The sequence below is a fragment of the Bremia lactucae genome, linkage group LG2 (assembly GCF_004359215.1).
Source record: "Bremia lactucae strain SF5 linkage group LG2, whole genome shotgun sequence".
Lineage (NCBI taxonomy): Eukaryota > Oomycota > Peronosporomycetes > Peronosporales > Peronosporaceae > Bremia > Bremia lactucae.
In genome coordinates, this window is record NC_090611.1 from 4,926,355 (window position 1) to 4,939,929 (window position 13,575).

At 48.8% G+C, this 13,575-nt stretch overlaps 4 protein-coding genes across 4 annotated transcripts; 2 read left to right on the top strand and 2 right to left on the bottom strand.

Annotated features, from left to right (window-relative positions):
* Positions 1–1,528: 1,528 nt before the first annotated feature.
* CCR75_008666 (uncharacterized protein) lies at positions 1,529–5,230 on the bottom strand (the record flags this gene model as incomplete). Its single annotated transcript, XM_067966716.1, has 1 exon — positions 1,529–5,230. The coding sequence occupies one exon, from the start codon at positions 5,228–5,230 to the stop codon at positions 1,529–1,531; it is 3,702 nt and encodes a 1,233-aa protein (XP_067821566.1).
* A 503-nt stretch (positions 5,231–5,733) lies between these two features.
* Positions 5,734–6,423, top strand: CCR75_008665 (uncharacterized protein; the record flags this gene model as incomplete). The annotated part of the gene is made up of 1 exon (XM_067966715.1): positions 5,734–6,423. The coding sequence occupies one exon, from the start codon at positions 5,734–5,736 to the stop codon at positions 6,421–6,423; it is 690 nt and encodes a 229-aa protein (XP_067821567.1).
* Positions 6,424–6,690: 267 nt separating this feature from the next.
* On the top strand, positions 6,691–12,404 carry CCR75_008663 (uncharacterized protein; the record flags this gene model as incomplete). Its single annotated transcript, XM_067966713.1, has 2 exons — positions 6,691–7,295; positions 7,365–12,404. 2 exons carry the CDS (start codon positions 6,691–6,693, stop codon positions 7,987–7,989), a joined length of 1,230 nt encoding a protein of 409 aa, XP_067821569.1. The 3' UTR covers positions 7,990–12,404.
* Positions 8,000–12,316, bottom strand: CCR75_008664 (uncharacterized protein; the record flags this gene model as incomplete). Its single annotated transcript, XM_067966714.1, has 1 exon — positions 8,000–12,316. One exon carries the CDS (start codon positions 12,314–12,316, stop codon positions 8,000–8,002), a length of 4,317 nt encoding a protein of 1,438 aa, XP_067821568.1.
* Positions 12,405–13,575: the final 1,171 nt, after the last annotated feature.

A 13,575-nucleotide genomic window follows, 5' to 3' on the forward strand; every position in this document is an offset into this window, starting at 1 on the left:
AATTCCGCCTCGTATTGGTCGGGCGTTTCATTTGAACGCAACACGACCGGGATCGGGAAAATACGCCCAAGCGATTTTCCCTGAGCCCTCCATGATTGAAAGACGCCATAATAATTATGTGCGTCTACAAGAGCGCGCTCTAGGAGCGACGCTCTTGGCCCGTCTAAACGAGGCCATTTAGATGGAGGGGGCATCTTTGGAATGCCACCCGTCACATAGCCGCGTTCTAAACGACTGGCTTGTGACACCGACTGAGCACGTTCACGTGTCGTCGGCGGAGCTTTAGGCTCCGAATCCTCTATGTCAGAACCAGTATAAATTATGGTCTGAGCATAAGGCGTTGTGGTTATACCCAACGGAGAAGCGGCTGTGCCTTTATGGACAGTGCTCTCAATACTTGTCGCTGCGCTTTCCAGCGCAGATGATGGGACAGCATTCGTAAATGATGCTGTCTCCATGTTGGTGAGCCATGAGAGAAGTTTAGATGGGCAATAATGCCGCATCATCATTCCTCATGAGCTCGTTGTCCGCATCACTACTATGAGGTGACGGCAACGGTGTCGACTCATTGTAGTCGACATTGAGCGACGGATCAACATCCTCACTGTTAAAGTGGGATGGATCCTTTAGCCCTGTTAACGCGACAGCCGCAGTGGCTGTCGGCGTTCTGACTAAGGCATTAGACGCGGCCGGTGAATTAACGCGGCGCGTGCGCTTAGTGCGAGGTTGAGTGAGCGTCTTCGCAGACGACCCACCAACGTGGCCCCATTTAGGTTGCATCTTGGGAGCCGTGTATGGAAACACGTGCGCTAGAGTGATCGAGTGAACTAGCGGCGCGTAAAGCTGCTCGCAGTTCCTCTCTCCTCTGTGACGAATTTAAAAATGTGATTTCGTTCTTAAAGAGGGGGATGGTGTAACGGGCTAAAGTTGCCCTAATGTTACGCAGTCCCCGTTAAGTACACTTGGTGTACTTAACGGGGACTGCGTAACATAGGGGCAACTTTAGCCCGTTACAATGACGATAAGTGTTAAGCACAGCTTATTTTACTTGACTGTCCTAATTTAATATACATAATGCTCTACTCGACGCAAGTACAAGATTGTTTTTCTATCCGTTATATATTTTTAGGTAGGTTGCACACGGGCCGAGAACAACGCTTATAAACCGGTAATGAAAAGTTTCCTACATTCTCTGATTTTGGCCCTGCCGGATCCTGTTCGGCCTTTCGGTGGGTCCATGACGCATCTGACTTTGCCATAGGCAAAGCTCTGTTACAAACTGTGCCGCTTATTTGCTTACAAAATTTATCGCTTTAGGGCAATTCTTATAAAAAAATGATTAAATTGAAAAAGATTTTTTTCTTTTTTGTACAAATTTTATCCTGACAGCTACAGAAAAAATGACAAAAATTAACAAATTGGCTAAGAAGATACATGAATTGCCCTCGCTCTGCAGTGTCAACGCTTATGTTCTCAATACATGCTGTGCTGTTTATTTGACCCATGCTGTGACCCAAAATGCTATATTCTAGATACAAAGCTCCAGATACGTACGATTATACGAATTTACGCCGTCGTCCTCGAGCACCGGATAGGCAGGGGTCAAGCCGTCCTGCCCATACATGTAAAGCGAGTTGTAGATCTTCCAATACACCTCGCGCACGCGACGCGCAGGGTGAAACAGGCCTTGCAAAACGTACTGGAGGATCACGTGCGGCCCCAGGGCTACCCGACAGCCTTCAATGGCTTCAAATACCGCATTGATCACGTGTGGAGAAGTTTCGAAAATATTGGGCCATACAAAATTAAGCAAGTGCACAAGCGCGTCCTCACAACCTAAGCCAGCAACACCCAAAGCCAAGTGCTTCACAGTTGTACACGCCGTCTGACGATGTACCAAATCACGATCCATGAGCGCATCCTGTAGCAGTGGAGCGACCGCATAAATGTAATCTTTACCCATTTCACCAATGTACTCAAACATGAAAGAAAACGCCTTCAAGACACCATTCTGGACATTCAGCTCTGGCACGCGGTATTCATTCATAAGGGCAGGCACTACCGTAAATGGCGAGCACGTTTCGGCCACAATAGCAATTGCTACAGTAGTGCACACTCGATTCTGTCGCTCTTGAACCTTAAGATTGTTCAGCAACGTATGCAGCACGTCCTGAGGACCAATTGCTTTTGCAATGTAGCCAAACGTATTAACAGCCGCCCGACGAATACCTTTCTTGTGGGCTTTGAGCATGTCCAGCAATTCAAAACAGATGCGCATCCATTCGCGAGCTGAAACCAAGTCGGCACCACGATCGGCAATGCGGCCAACGAGGTCGATACAATTCTCTTGAACTTTTTCGTGACGATTTTTGAGGATTGGAGTAAGTCGTGGAAGCAAATCCTTGATCGGTGGGGTCATTTTACTCATACCAATTACGTTGACGATGGCCTTTAAGGCTCCTAGAATGCTTCCTAACACCTCAGGATACTCTTCACCCAGATATTCGTACAAAACGACCCCCATATGCCCCATTAGCGGTTCTTGGTCACACGTCTTCATGACAACTGCAATCCGATTAATCAGGTCAGCTGCCTGCATACGCACCTTAGCCGGCTTATTGTTCAACCGCCACTTGATAGTTCCACAAATTTGCGGCAAATAATTCTTCGCACGGATCCCTAGAGCGTTCACAACGATGCCAAATCCATTCAGCATCACAAAGGTGTCGTCCGATGTTTGTTCTTGAAAAGCATACAAAATTCCGTCAATCAACTTCTCCTCAAGATCCGTATCAATGTCCGTGGCACCCAAGTTTGAGATGATTTTCTGAATAGCTTCCATTACCATGCGGCGATAAGGCTCACTCTCATCTTTTAAATCGACCACGACCCGCGAGATAATTTCACTTGCACCAACATTATTGGCAAGTTCCACCGTTGTCTCCACCAGCTGGCGGTAATTACGCTGATCAAGCGCCATACGACGGACCCAAAAGTGCCGGAAAAATTCGGGCAAAATCTTTTTCTTGACATAAGAAGCTTCAACACCATCAGTCGATACACACTGCTTGACCACTTTCAAGACAATTTTCTTCATTTCTTCGTCCGGCGACTGAAACTCTCGAATTAAGATCTCCATTACTTCGACCGTATAGTAATTCGCATATTGAGCGTCCATAAGTGGAATGATGAAGCCAATAGCCTTTAAAAAAGCCGCTAATCCCTTTCCATGGTGCTTTCTGGTACCACGCCACAACGGTCGTAGCACCGAGTCAAACGACTCAATACCGTACGGATGCGCCGCTTCAGCGAGAGCAGCAAGAGCCAAGGCAGTAATCGTTCGCACTTTCTGATCATCTTCAAGACCGTGGTCAATAATCTCCACAAGATGTTTCAGATGCGGCAACACGGCGCACCCCATCAGAATCGCAACTTGTTGCACTATCTTGATGCCAGTGTGTCGAGCTTGCCATGACTTTCGCGACTGACAAACCGCTTTTAAAAACGGCAACAATGCTGGAATGCCAAGCGCCGATGCCACAACTGCAAAAGCACGTGCCGTCGTATTGCGCACATACTCGTCGTCAATATCAATGTCTGGACGCATGGTTGAAATCATTGTCGCCAGACCAGCTGCTTTGGCCAAATTTGAAATAATTTCGCGTCCTTCCACGCGAGCATAATAGTCCTCATCGATCAGCAGAGGCTCAATCACAACGAGAATTTTATGAACGTATGGACGCACAAGGTCATCAAGCTTGTACAGCACTCGATCAATGACTTTTACCAGTAAATGCCGCTCTTGATCTTCTAACGTTGGAGCCATCAGCAATGGCAAGATCTGATTGAACAGCGCACCTGCCCCAAACTCACGTGCCTTATCTGTCAGCTGGCGCAGTGCAGTCTTTCGTTGGGGTGGAGTGCCATTTTTTATTTTTAGCAGCAAGCGCATAATTTTACGTTCCATGGCAGCCTCGGGGTCCAAATCGTCTTCATTGACTTCGTCCATGAGCTTGCCAAAGTACTGGTAGTCCTCTGGTTTAATAAAAGGCATGGCACTACCATCTGCCGAGGGCGTTTCGACAATAGGCACGCCATAGTCTTCACGGGCTGGAGTGGCTTGCATGGCAAACCCTGGCGTTTGTCCCATTGGCGTCGGAGTCGCAAGCAGCTTTCGAGATGGCGTTCGAATCGGCACATACGAGGAAGGAGGGTCCAGAATCTTGTATCCCGTTGCTGGAAACAGCGCATCCAGCTCTTGATCCGTAAGATTCCGATTCCGCTCTTCAATTTCACGTTCCCAACGCAAACGTTGCGCCAACTCCGGAGTCAAGGCGCCATTCATAATATCGACGGCCATCGAGGATCCAGGGGTCATATGCAGACTCTTGCCAGGCGTAGCCATGTCATTTGGACCTGACATGGGCGTCTCATCCCACCGTGAGCGCTTTCCAGTACCAGCAGGCGTCACACCGCCCAAAGGCGTCGGCGTCGCGTCCCATTTCGTAACATCAGTACTGGCCACGGGTGTTTCATCCCATCGGTTCTTCCGTCCTGGGGTGACACCCGCTGGTGTCGCTGCGGCTGGCGTGGCATCCCAGCGCGAGGACGACCGCGTGGGTGTCGCCGCCACAGAGATTTCCGACACGGTGTCCCATTCGGATTGGCTCTCACCATCGGTCTTTTCCGCGACGGGGGCTTCTTGGTCCCAGCGCATCCGCTTACGTCGTCGTTTGGGTGTGGCATCCCCGTCCAGCGGCTCAGGCTTTTTGTGTTCCTGTTCTTCCCGCTGCTGCTGAATCTTACGCACCACTTCAGCGCGCTCTTGCTCTAGTTGCTGACTGTGCATAATTTCCTTGAAGCTTCGGGCCGGAGTTTTGCCGCCAAACGCGTCACCACGCTCGGGCGATAACATGCGCTCAAACCGCCGCTTGCGGTACGCATTCTCGCGGTCCACAATGCGCGTGTTAACGAGTCCTGAGCCATTAGCATCGCGTGTATCGGCGAATGGATCGTAACTTTCGTCAATGAGCCCATCGCTCGCGTTTGCCTTCGTTGCCCGAGAGTGATGGTCGTCCGCACGCGCTTCTGGCTCCGTGTCGTCACCCTCTTCTGTGACGGTGGCACTGTAGCCTTCAAATTGGTTGCTGGGACCAGAACCGTAAATGTCGCGGTCAAATTGACCCGTTGAGGACAGGCTCACGCCAACGTTATCGTCCTTCTCCGTCATGATGCTGCGCGAACTCTTGGAGATCGCGGTCGTGGTTTTCGGGACGTGCTCGAGATAAAGCGTCAATTTCGTGTGGGGTACATGAAGAGTTGGAGCCCTTTCCCAAAAGAATCTGTGCCTAAAAATGTATCCGGAAGATCTTGAATTTATTCAAGTGAACCGTTATTGAGCAGTATTGCCCATGACCATTCATGCGCCATTCAAGGATCGTCCCTGCTTCACGAAGCTCTTTGCCTCGTAGCTTCCTACACTTATTCAATACACTTGCTACAAGTTCAAAAAGTTTGTAAAATCACCCTAGTTGTCGCTTGGGTTCGGCAACCTTCCAATTTTCTCTTGCAGGTATAAGAAGTACAGACAAACACTTTTCCACCTCTGAACTGGGACACTTGGCAGACCCTTTTCAACTGGAAGCATGTCTTTCAACTGGAAGACAACCCAGTTAAACGAGCGTATAGAGCGTCGTAACGTGCTTATAATCAAATTTGACTGAAGTTACAAGGATGGAAGCAATTCGCGATTTTATCGGTAAAAACAAAGACAAAAATCACCAATCAAGTGACTACGACGATCGCTCTCAATCAAATTCGAAAAGCAGCCCGGCATACCGCTCATCAGACGCTCGCGGCGAACCTGATGTAGGCACTAAGAGTTACTCGCGTGGTTCATACGGCTCCGAAGACGACAATGTGGGTCGACGTGATAATAAAAGCAATTCGTCGACACGAGATGCCAGCAGTTACTCAAGTGGACAAGGTACTTATAAAGATGATGACAATTATCGCAGCGGCTCAATCGATACGTCGGGGAGTGGCTACGTTTCCAAGGAGCAGGCGCACCAATTCGTCTACGAAGGCGACGATGAAATAAGCAGTGGGACTCGGGGATCCCCTAGCGGAATGTCGCGTGGTCACCAAAGTGGAAATTACGCTTCTAACGACGATGAAATAGGCAGTGAGACTCAAGGACGCTTTAGTGGAACGTCGCGTGGCCACCAAAGTGGAAACTACGCTTCTTACGACGATGAAATAGGCAGTGGGACTCAAGGACGCTTTAGCGGAACGTCGCGTGGCCACCAAAGTGCAAATTACGCTTCCAACAATGATGAAATAGGCAGTGGGACTCAAGGACGCTTTCGCGGAACGTCGCGTGGCCACCAAAGTGGAAATTACGCTTCTAACGACGATTTTTAAGGTTGATACCAAGGGCTTCTTCGATACCAGATGCGTGTATTTTTTCTTTAAGAAGCTCTTGCAACGATTTCTAAAATGCAAATATTTAAGACAATTTTTTTATTTATTTTGTTTTTCTAAAATATTCCTGACGAGAATAACTTTACTTGACTGTTCTTTTGTTTTTCTGAAATATTTCCGACGTTGACCCAAAATTCCAATTCTGACAAGATTAAGTTGCTGTATCACGCGTGCTTCTAATCCGGTGCCGCAAAATCAAAAGAAGCGATGGACGCCGAGCTCCGCATTAGCGGATTCAAGCGAATTCTCGTGCGGCTCGACGAGAGTACGCGTCGTAAGTATTGTTGCCGCGCGCTAGAAGAAGATTTGCAACACGCAAAGCGGCAGATGCGCGCTTGTGCGGCCGCTATGGCGGAGGCCAAAGAGGTCGACGAGGCCACTCGCAAGCTGCACGCCAGTCAACGGGCAGCAGTATCGAGCGAGAAATTGTCTGAATTTGAATGTCTTCAGCAAGAACTCGAAGCGGCCATGAAGGCGCTATTACCAGAGCAGCATGTGCCAAACGATCTTCTAGATTTTGAGAACGGCAAAGAGGTAAGAACCTCCGAAGCCAGGACATTAGCGAAGCAACTCCTCCGAACGCACGAGTTGGAGGTTGCAGTGACTCAGATCAAACAACTAGTCAAGCTCATGCCACTCGAGCAGGAAATGGATGACAACGAGATCAAATGGTGGACAAATTACGCAGTTAAAGTGGTTGCACATGCCTATGCGTTGAAGAAGCGCAATGCGAAGGTGGATAAATCGTTGCAACGGCTAGACAAGCAGGTAAAGAAGTTCAAGGCCAAGATGCCCGCGCTCAAAGAGTTGATGTAAGTCATACACAAAAACAAATCTAACAAATGTGGACCACGTCAACTTACAAGACTGTTGGTAATTAGGGACGAGCAAAGGCAAATGGTGGCAAGGAAAGAGTCTGACTGTGACTCCACCATAAAGAAAACAAAGAAGCGGGCGACTGCAGCAATCGACAATGGCAAGTCGGCTAAGACAATGAGCGTGGAAAAGCCTAAAACGAGCGTTCCTGGTGACGACAACAAGTCCGAGTCAGTTGCTACTCGAACGTTGTTGCATCGCTGCTCGCGAGAAGTGCGGGCGCTTCGCGACAAATTTGAGCTGGGAGTATATGACGTAAATCTTAGTCGCATTGTTAATATTGTGGATTCGCTGTGGTCGGACATGGGGCACTCGGAGATGGTTTCGCTGTCCACGGCCTTGTTCACAATGGTCGAAATTGTAGACAAGATTGTGATCGAGACCACGCGCCGCGATCGTCTCATGTGCCTCGAAAGCGTCCTGGGTGTCATTGTCAATTCGTCCAAGCTACCACTATCAGCTCGGCGGAAAACAATGGTCGAAGAGTATGCCATGAATTGCCGCCAGTCCATAGAGCAATTGAATCGACAGGCAAGTCGTAGCGATCACGGCAGTAGCAATCAACCGAGAGCGCAAGTTCCAGCAAAAAACGATACTTTCTGGGCGCAATCGCACGTTCGATTCAACTAACAATGCTGGTTTAGGAAAGGTACAAACTGCTAGCAAATACAACGTCGCGCTTGATTGCTTCGGACGCCACATCCATTTTGCGATAAAGTTGTGGGTCGCCAATTACACGAGCAGCAGTGCGTACTTCGCGACAGACTTCATCAAGACGAGTAATACAGCGCACAATCGCGCCTTCTTGCACGTCCGTGAGTGTACATATTTGTTTAAAGGGCATGCCGCGGGCCCACTCGTACACGACTTCCATCAAGCCGAAATTAAGCGCTCCTTTGCTGTATCCCACAGGATCAATGGCTAAATGCTGCTCGAGTTGGAGCAGCCCGAGCGATTCCGCGATTCGCTTAACCACGTCACGCGTCGCCTCTAACGTTGGCGTGAGCATTGGCTCGGATTCGACCTTTTCGTGAAACACCAGGGCCGACAGCACGGCGACAATCTCTTCGGGTTCGAGGTTCGCCAGTACGTTTTCAAAAATCATCTCCGTCAGCACGAGTTCGTCGCAAGTGTTGATCTCGCAAGCCACGCGTCCTTTCACCTGCACCACGTCCTCTTCCGAGATGTATCCCAATCGTTTGAGCACCCGCAGTCGCTGTTGAAAGTCAGGGAACAGGGTTAATGCATCCGTTGAAAGTTCACGAGACATGCGCGTTAAATACGCTTCGAGCTTGAAGGTTTTTTCCACCTTACTCATGACGCGAGACTCAGCGGTCACGTTATTTGCACACGGATGGCTCAGCACCATTGAGTACAGCTGCTGCCACTGCGTATAGCCCGTAGCAACTTCGAGGTCATTGACTTTAAGGTCCCTGATAATGTCAACAAATGGCATTGCGACTTTCTGCGTTTTAAATTCCTTTTCAAGCTCTGCGAGAAAATCAATGCAACTAGCGATATCCGTCTTTGACGACGACGCCACGAGTTGCTTCGTATTGACGTTCGAGGCTTGAATAGACGTCACACTTTCAACACAGCTCTCGGGCACTTCAAGCACGGCATACCTCCGTCCTACGAGCGTCGCGGTAAATGGTGCAGTAAGGTCTAGACAATTCACTTGTCCCTTAGAACTCGTTTGTTCGATTAAACGATCATCATATCTCTTGCTACGCAGCATCCGACCACCACCCAATAGGGTATTTAAGCTCTTGCTTTTATCGGATACCGTCTCGATTCTTGGAGGCTCGTAATTATCGGGGCATAGTGTTATCACCATAATCGACTTAAACACGCCCCTGTGACTCGTATCAGTGGCAACCGTACCCTGAAGTTCTGTTTCAAACGACAATTTAGATCGAGCTGTTCCGCCTTCGCCCATTACGGCTGCCGTTGTGCGTACTACCAGCGCCACTTGGTCGGATGAAAGCCCCTTAATACTCAATACAACGACGCGTCCTGGGGCAATTGCGTTTTTGGCCGCTGAGATATTATTCGCAAGCAGCCACTTGATGAGTTTTTTCTCCAGCTCTCGCTTATCACGCTTGAGTTGGTAATATTCATGCATTTGTGCCAATTCCCCACTGGCGTCCATTTGCGGGTATTCTTCCACCAGTGATTGCTTGAGCTGCTGAAGCAACGCTTTGCCTTTTTGAATTAAGGTTGGAATGTTCTTTAAAGCCAATGCTTTTTGCGTATGAAACTCTGAAAATGAACGCTTCATCATGTCTTCAATCGTCAGCACTTCGACGCGCAAAAGATTTAAAATCATGGTATATGTCAAGCGGAATTGACTCGAGAGGGACGTGGCTTTCCCTGCAAGCATTGTCCGCAACGACGTGGGCTCCGGAACATCATTCCAGCACGCAATAATGACGGTACCAACCGAATCGAGACCCCGTCGACCGGCGCGTCCCGCCATTTGCGTGTATTCTCCCGGTAATAGATCGCGAAAGTTGTTCCCATCGTGCTTACGAATGCCATTAAACACTACCGTCCGAGCAGGCATATTCACACCCATGGCAAATGTCTCGGTCGAAAATAGCACCTTGACAAGACCACGACCAAAGAGGATCTCGACCATTTCTTTGAGAATAGGCAGCAACCCTCCATGATGGACACCAATGCCACGCTTGAGCATTTCTTTCATCACCAGGACTTGTGGTAATTCACGGTCGGATCCTTGTAAACGCTGTACACACGTTTCAAGGAAGAGATGGATTTCCGATCGCTCGGAAGGAGTACTCAGATCCACCTTGGCCAGTTTGCTCGCGCTTGCTTCGCATAGACGCTTACTAAAGGCAAAGACGACAACGGGTAGCAAGGATCTGTCCTTGAGCGTCGTAATCAGTTTGGTCCAGTCCCCTTGATTCCCTCCTGAAGTGCGTAACGTACGAGCATTGGCAGTGCTACCCCCTCCACGTGCAACAGTTTTGCCACCACGAGTACTCGCTTTGGCTTTCTCTGGTAACAACTTGGTTTTTGCTGCACTATGAGCGGTGGCAACATATCCACTCATGGCGTCATAAAGTTTAAAGAGCTCTTTGCCAGCATACAGAAAATGTTGTTGCGGCACAGGACGTTTGTACGTCGAAATGACGTGAATCTTTTTTTGCTTTGTCCGACCTATCCAGTCTGAAAATTCCAAGTGATTTGGCGTCGTTGCCGAGAGAAAGATTAGTCCAATGTGTTCCGGTAGCATAATGATGACTTCCTCCCACACAACACCTCGTTCACTGTCATTAATGTAGTGAATCTCATCAAAAATGACCCATTCAATGTCTCGAATGACATCCGCGCCCCGATACAGCATGGACCGCAAAATCTCCGTCGTCATGACCAAGCAACTGGCGTCGGGATTTAAACTCACGTCGCCTGTAATTAAGCCGACATTGGTCGGACCAAATGTTTTGCGAAAGTCGCGGTATTTTTGATTCGACAGTGCTTTAATGGGAGACGTATAAATGCTCCGTGTCATGTGCTTCTGGGACATGGCGATCGCGTACTCGGCAATTACGGTCTTCCCAGCTGACGTATGGGCAGCGACAAATACGCATTCATGGCGTTCTAAATGGAGAATACATTCTTTTTGAAACGTGTCGAGTTCAAAATCGTACGTTAGAGCCATTTCAGGAACTTTGGTATGAAAATTGCGCACATCCTCGGGCGTCATGCTCGCCCATTCGGACGAGATAGTCTTCTGTTTTGGTAGAGAAGAAGTGCTTGACTCGACAGCAGTGTTTAATAGCACATCAATTTCCATTTCCGGGTCTTTTTCGTCTTGTAAAGGCGCTGCGATCATGTCAGTGTGAACACTCTCGACGGAATCTTTTATCTTCTCACTTTGATCCTCGTCTTCGGCTGTCATCGAGAAGCCTAATGCTATCAGCTCATCGTCGTCTTCCATCTCACGTAACAATTGATCCAATCCTACAGTTGTATTGTCTTCAACCTGTCGCATGGCATCAGCTGCTTTCTCCTCTTGCACAGCTCTTTGAATAGCTGCTACACGGTCTTCATCTCCTACTGCTTGATAATATGGCTGCAACGGACTTGTAGCCATTTGTTCCTCTGCCTTGGTATTTTCTTCCACTTTAAATGTAGCCATCTTCGCGACATCTTCAGCGGTTATGCAGCCATGAAGCCCCGGCACATTAAAGACGAGACTCTCCACCGCTGTCTTGGCTACATCACTTTCACCCAACACAATTGCGTTTCTCGCTCGTTCCTCCTCGAGCAGGAGCAGCTGCTGCATAAGAGGAAGATCCTCCTGCTTCTTTTCGGTCTTTAGCTCAGTCAATGAGTCACCACCAGGGGTAAATGGCTTACTGTTCCCACGAATGTTTTCGTCCTGCTTGGTCAAAGCACTACTAAAATCGGTACTTGTTCCTGTTCTGGGCCCTTTGACGGCTCGAAATTCATACTTAAGCTTCAACGGATTCATTACAATTGATCCTCGCTGGGGGACGAGCACTTGATGGGGCGCAGACATGGGCATTTGTGCCAAGAGGCGACTAGGAGGGATTTTGCTCATGGAATTCCCTGTGGACGTGCTGGCGTTCCAGCCGCGAGGAAAAGCCCCCAGACGCTCAAGCGCAAAGAGCGGACTGCCCATTTCTTCCAGCTCCTTCCTTACTGTTGTAATGTCCCCATATGGAGACGTGAGACGCACTGGGGGCAGTGCAAGTGGTGATGCTGGTGGAGGAGGTTGTGAGTATTTGTGGGGAACGATCACAACGGCCTCAGGGGCTACGGACGAAGCCGAGAGTACACTAAATTGGTCTAAAGCTGCAATTGATGAAGGAGGGTACTTTGATGGCTGAGCCGGTGTCCAGTCTGATTCATTCAGTCGCAGAAGCTCTGCAACAAGGCAATCTACAGCTGCCATTTCATTCTCCATCACGGATCCCAGTTTATGAGATTACAATAATCTGTACCCTTACGGTGTATCCAATTTAAACAAATATATAAAAGGCGGCGAGTATGACGGCGGCAGATGACGCGGAAGAGTTGGCAATGCGTTGCTGCGTATGCGGCACATCAGCAGAGGATGACAGTAATTACCTTAACACAAAGATGAAGATGCTCATCTCCAAGTGTGGTCACCGATTGTGCGTGCAGTAACTTTGCCGCCGTCCACGCTTATTCCGAGTGTAACCATCCGTAACCCGTATGTGTACCCACTAGTTGCGATCACTGTATCAAACGCGAATTCCAGCACCAGCGCGAAATCGCCTGCCCACGGTGTCAAAAGCCCGTGAAGAAGTCACAACTACAAGACAAGACTATTGAGGAGCTCAACTTTGCTAAAGAAACGTCGGTGCGGAAGAAAGTAGCCAAAGAGTAAGGATCCGTTTGAAAATTTCTTTCAAAAGAAGTGGGAACATTTAAAAATAAACACTTTGTGGCTAGTTATAATAAAACAGAGGACGACTTTGATACCCTGGACGAATACAATGATTATCTGGAAATGCTCGAGAATCTCGGTTCGTGCATTTCGTGTGGAAAGCAGCATACTTTAAACTAATGAAGTTCGTATACAGTCTTTGACTTGGTCTATGGCATCGAAGCTGAAAAAGCTGCAGCACAGAAGCAGTGGAAACAGTATCGACTTGAAAACGCAATAACCATTGCGACGAATGACGCAAAAAAGGCCGACGAAGAACGGCGAATTGCACAGCTTATTGCAGAGCAGCAACGACTAGCCGAGGAACGACGGCAGCTCCAGCAGCGGGAAGATTCCCAATTTGAAGCCGATTTAGAGCTTCAAAAGGCTCAATTAATGGAGGTCGCGCTTGGCGAACGGAATGAAAGCGACGTGTCCAAATTACGGGCGACAACTACAGCCATTCCTATTGATCAGGCTGTCACGGCAGAAATGGAAGCAGCAATGATGGGATTCCAGCCGGGTGGGATTGGGGGACCGCAGCCAATTCCTGTACCAGGAGGCAAGCGCGGGCCAAAGTTTGGGGTCAACGAGTCCAAGAAGCTTCGTCGTCAACAGCAGCTTGCAGGAGGATACGATCCAGACCTCTCCTTTCATCGCAATCGCGCAGAAGCTTGGTGCGGCATTAATTTCGCTCCAGTTGATCGAAAGCATGCAAACAATGGCCCGACATCGATGGAAATTTGCTAAGTTATAAAAGATTGGAGCTATGA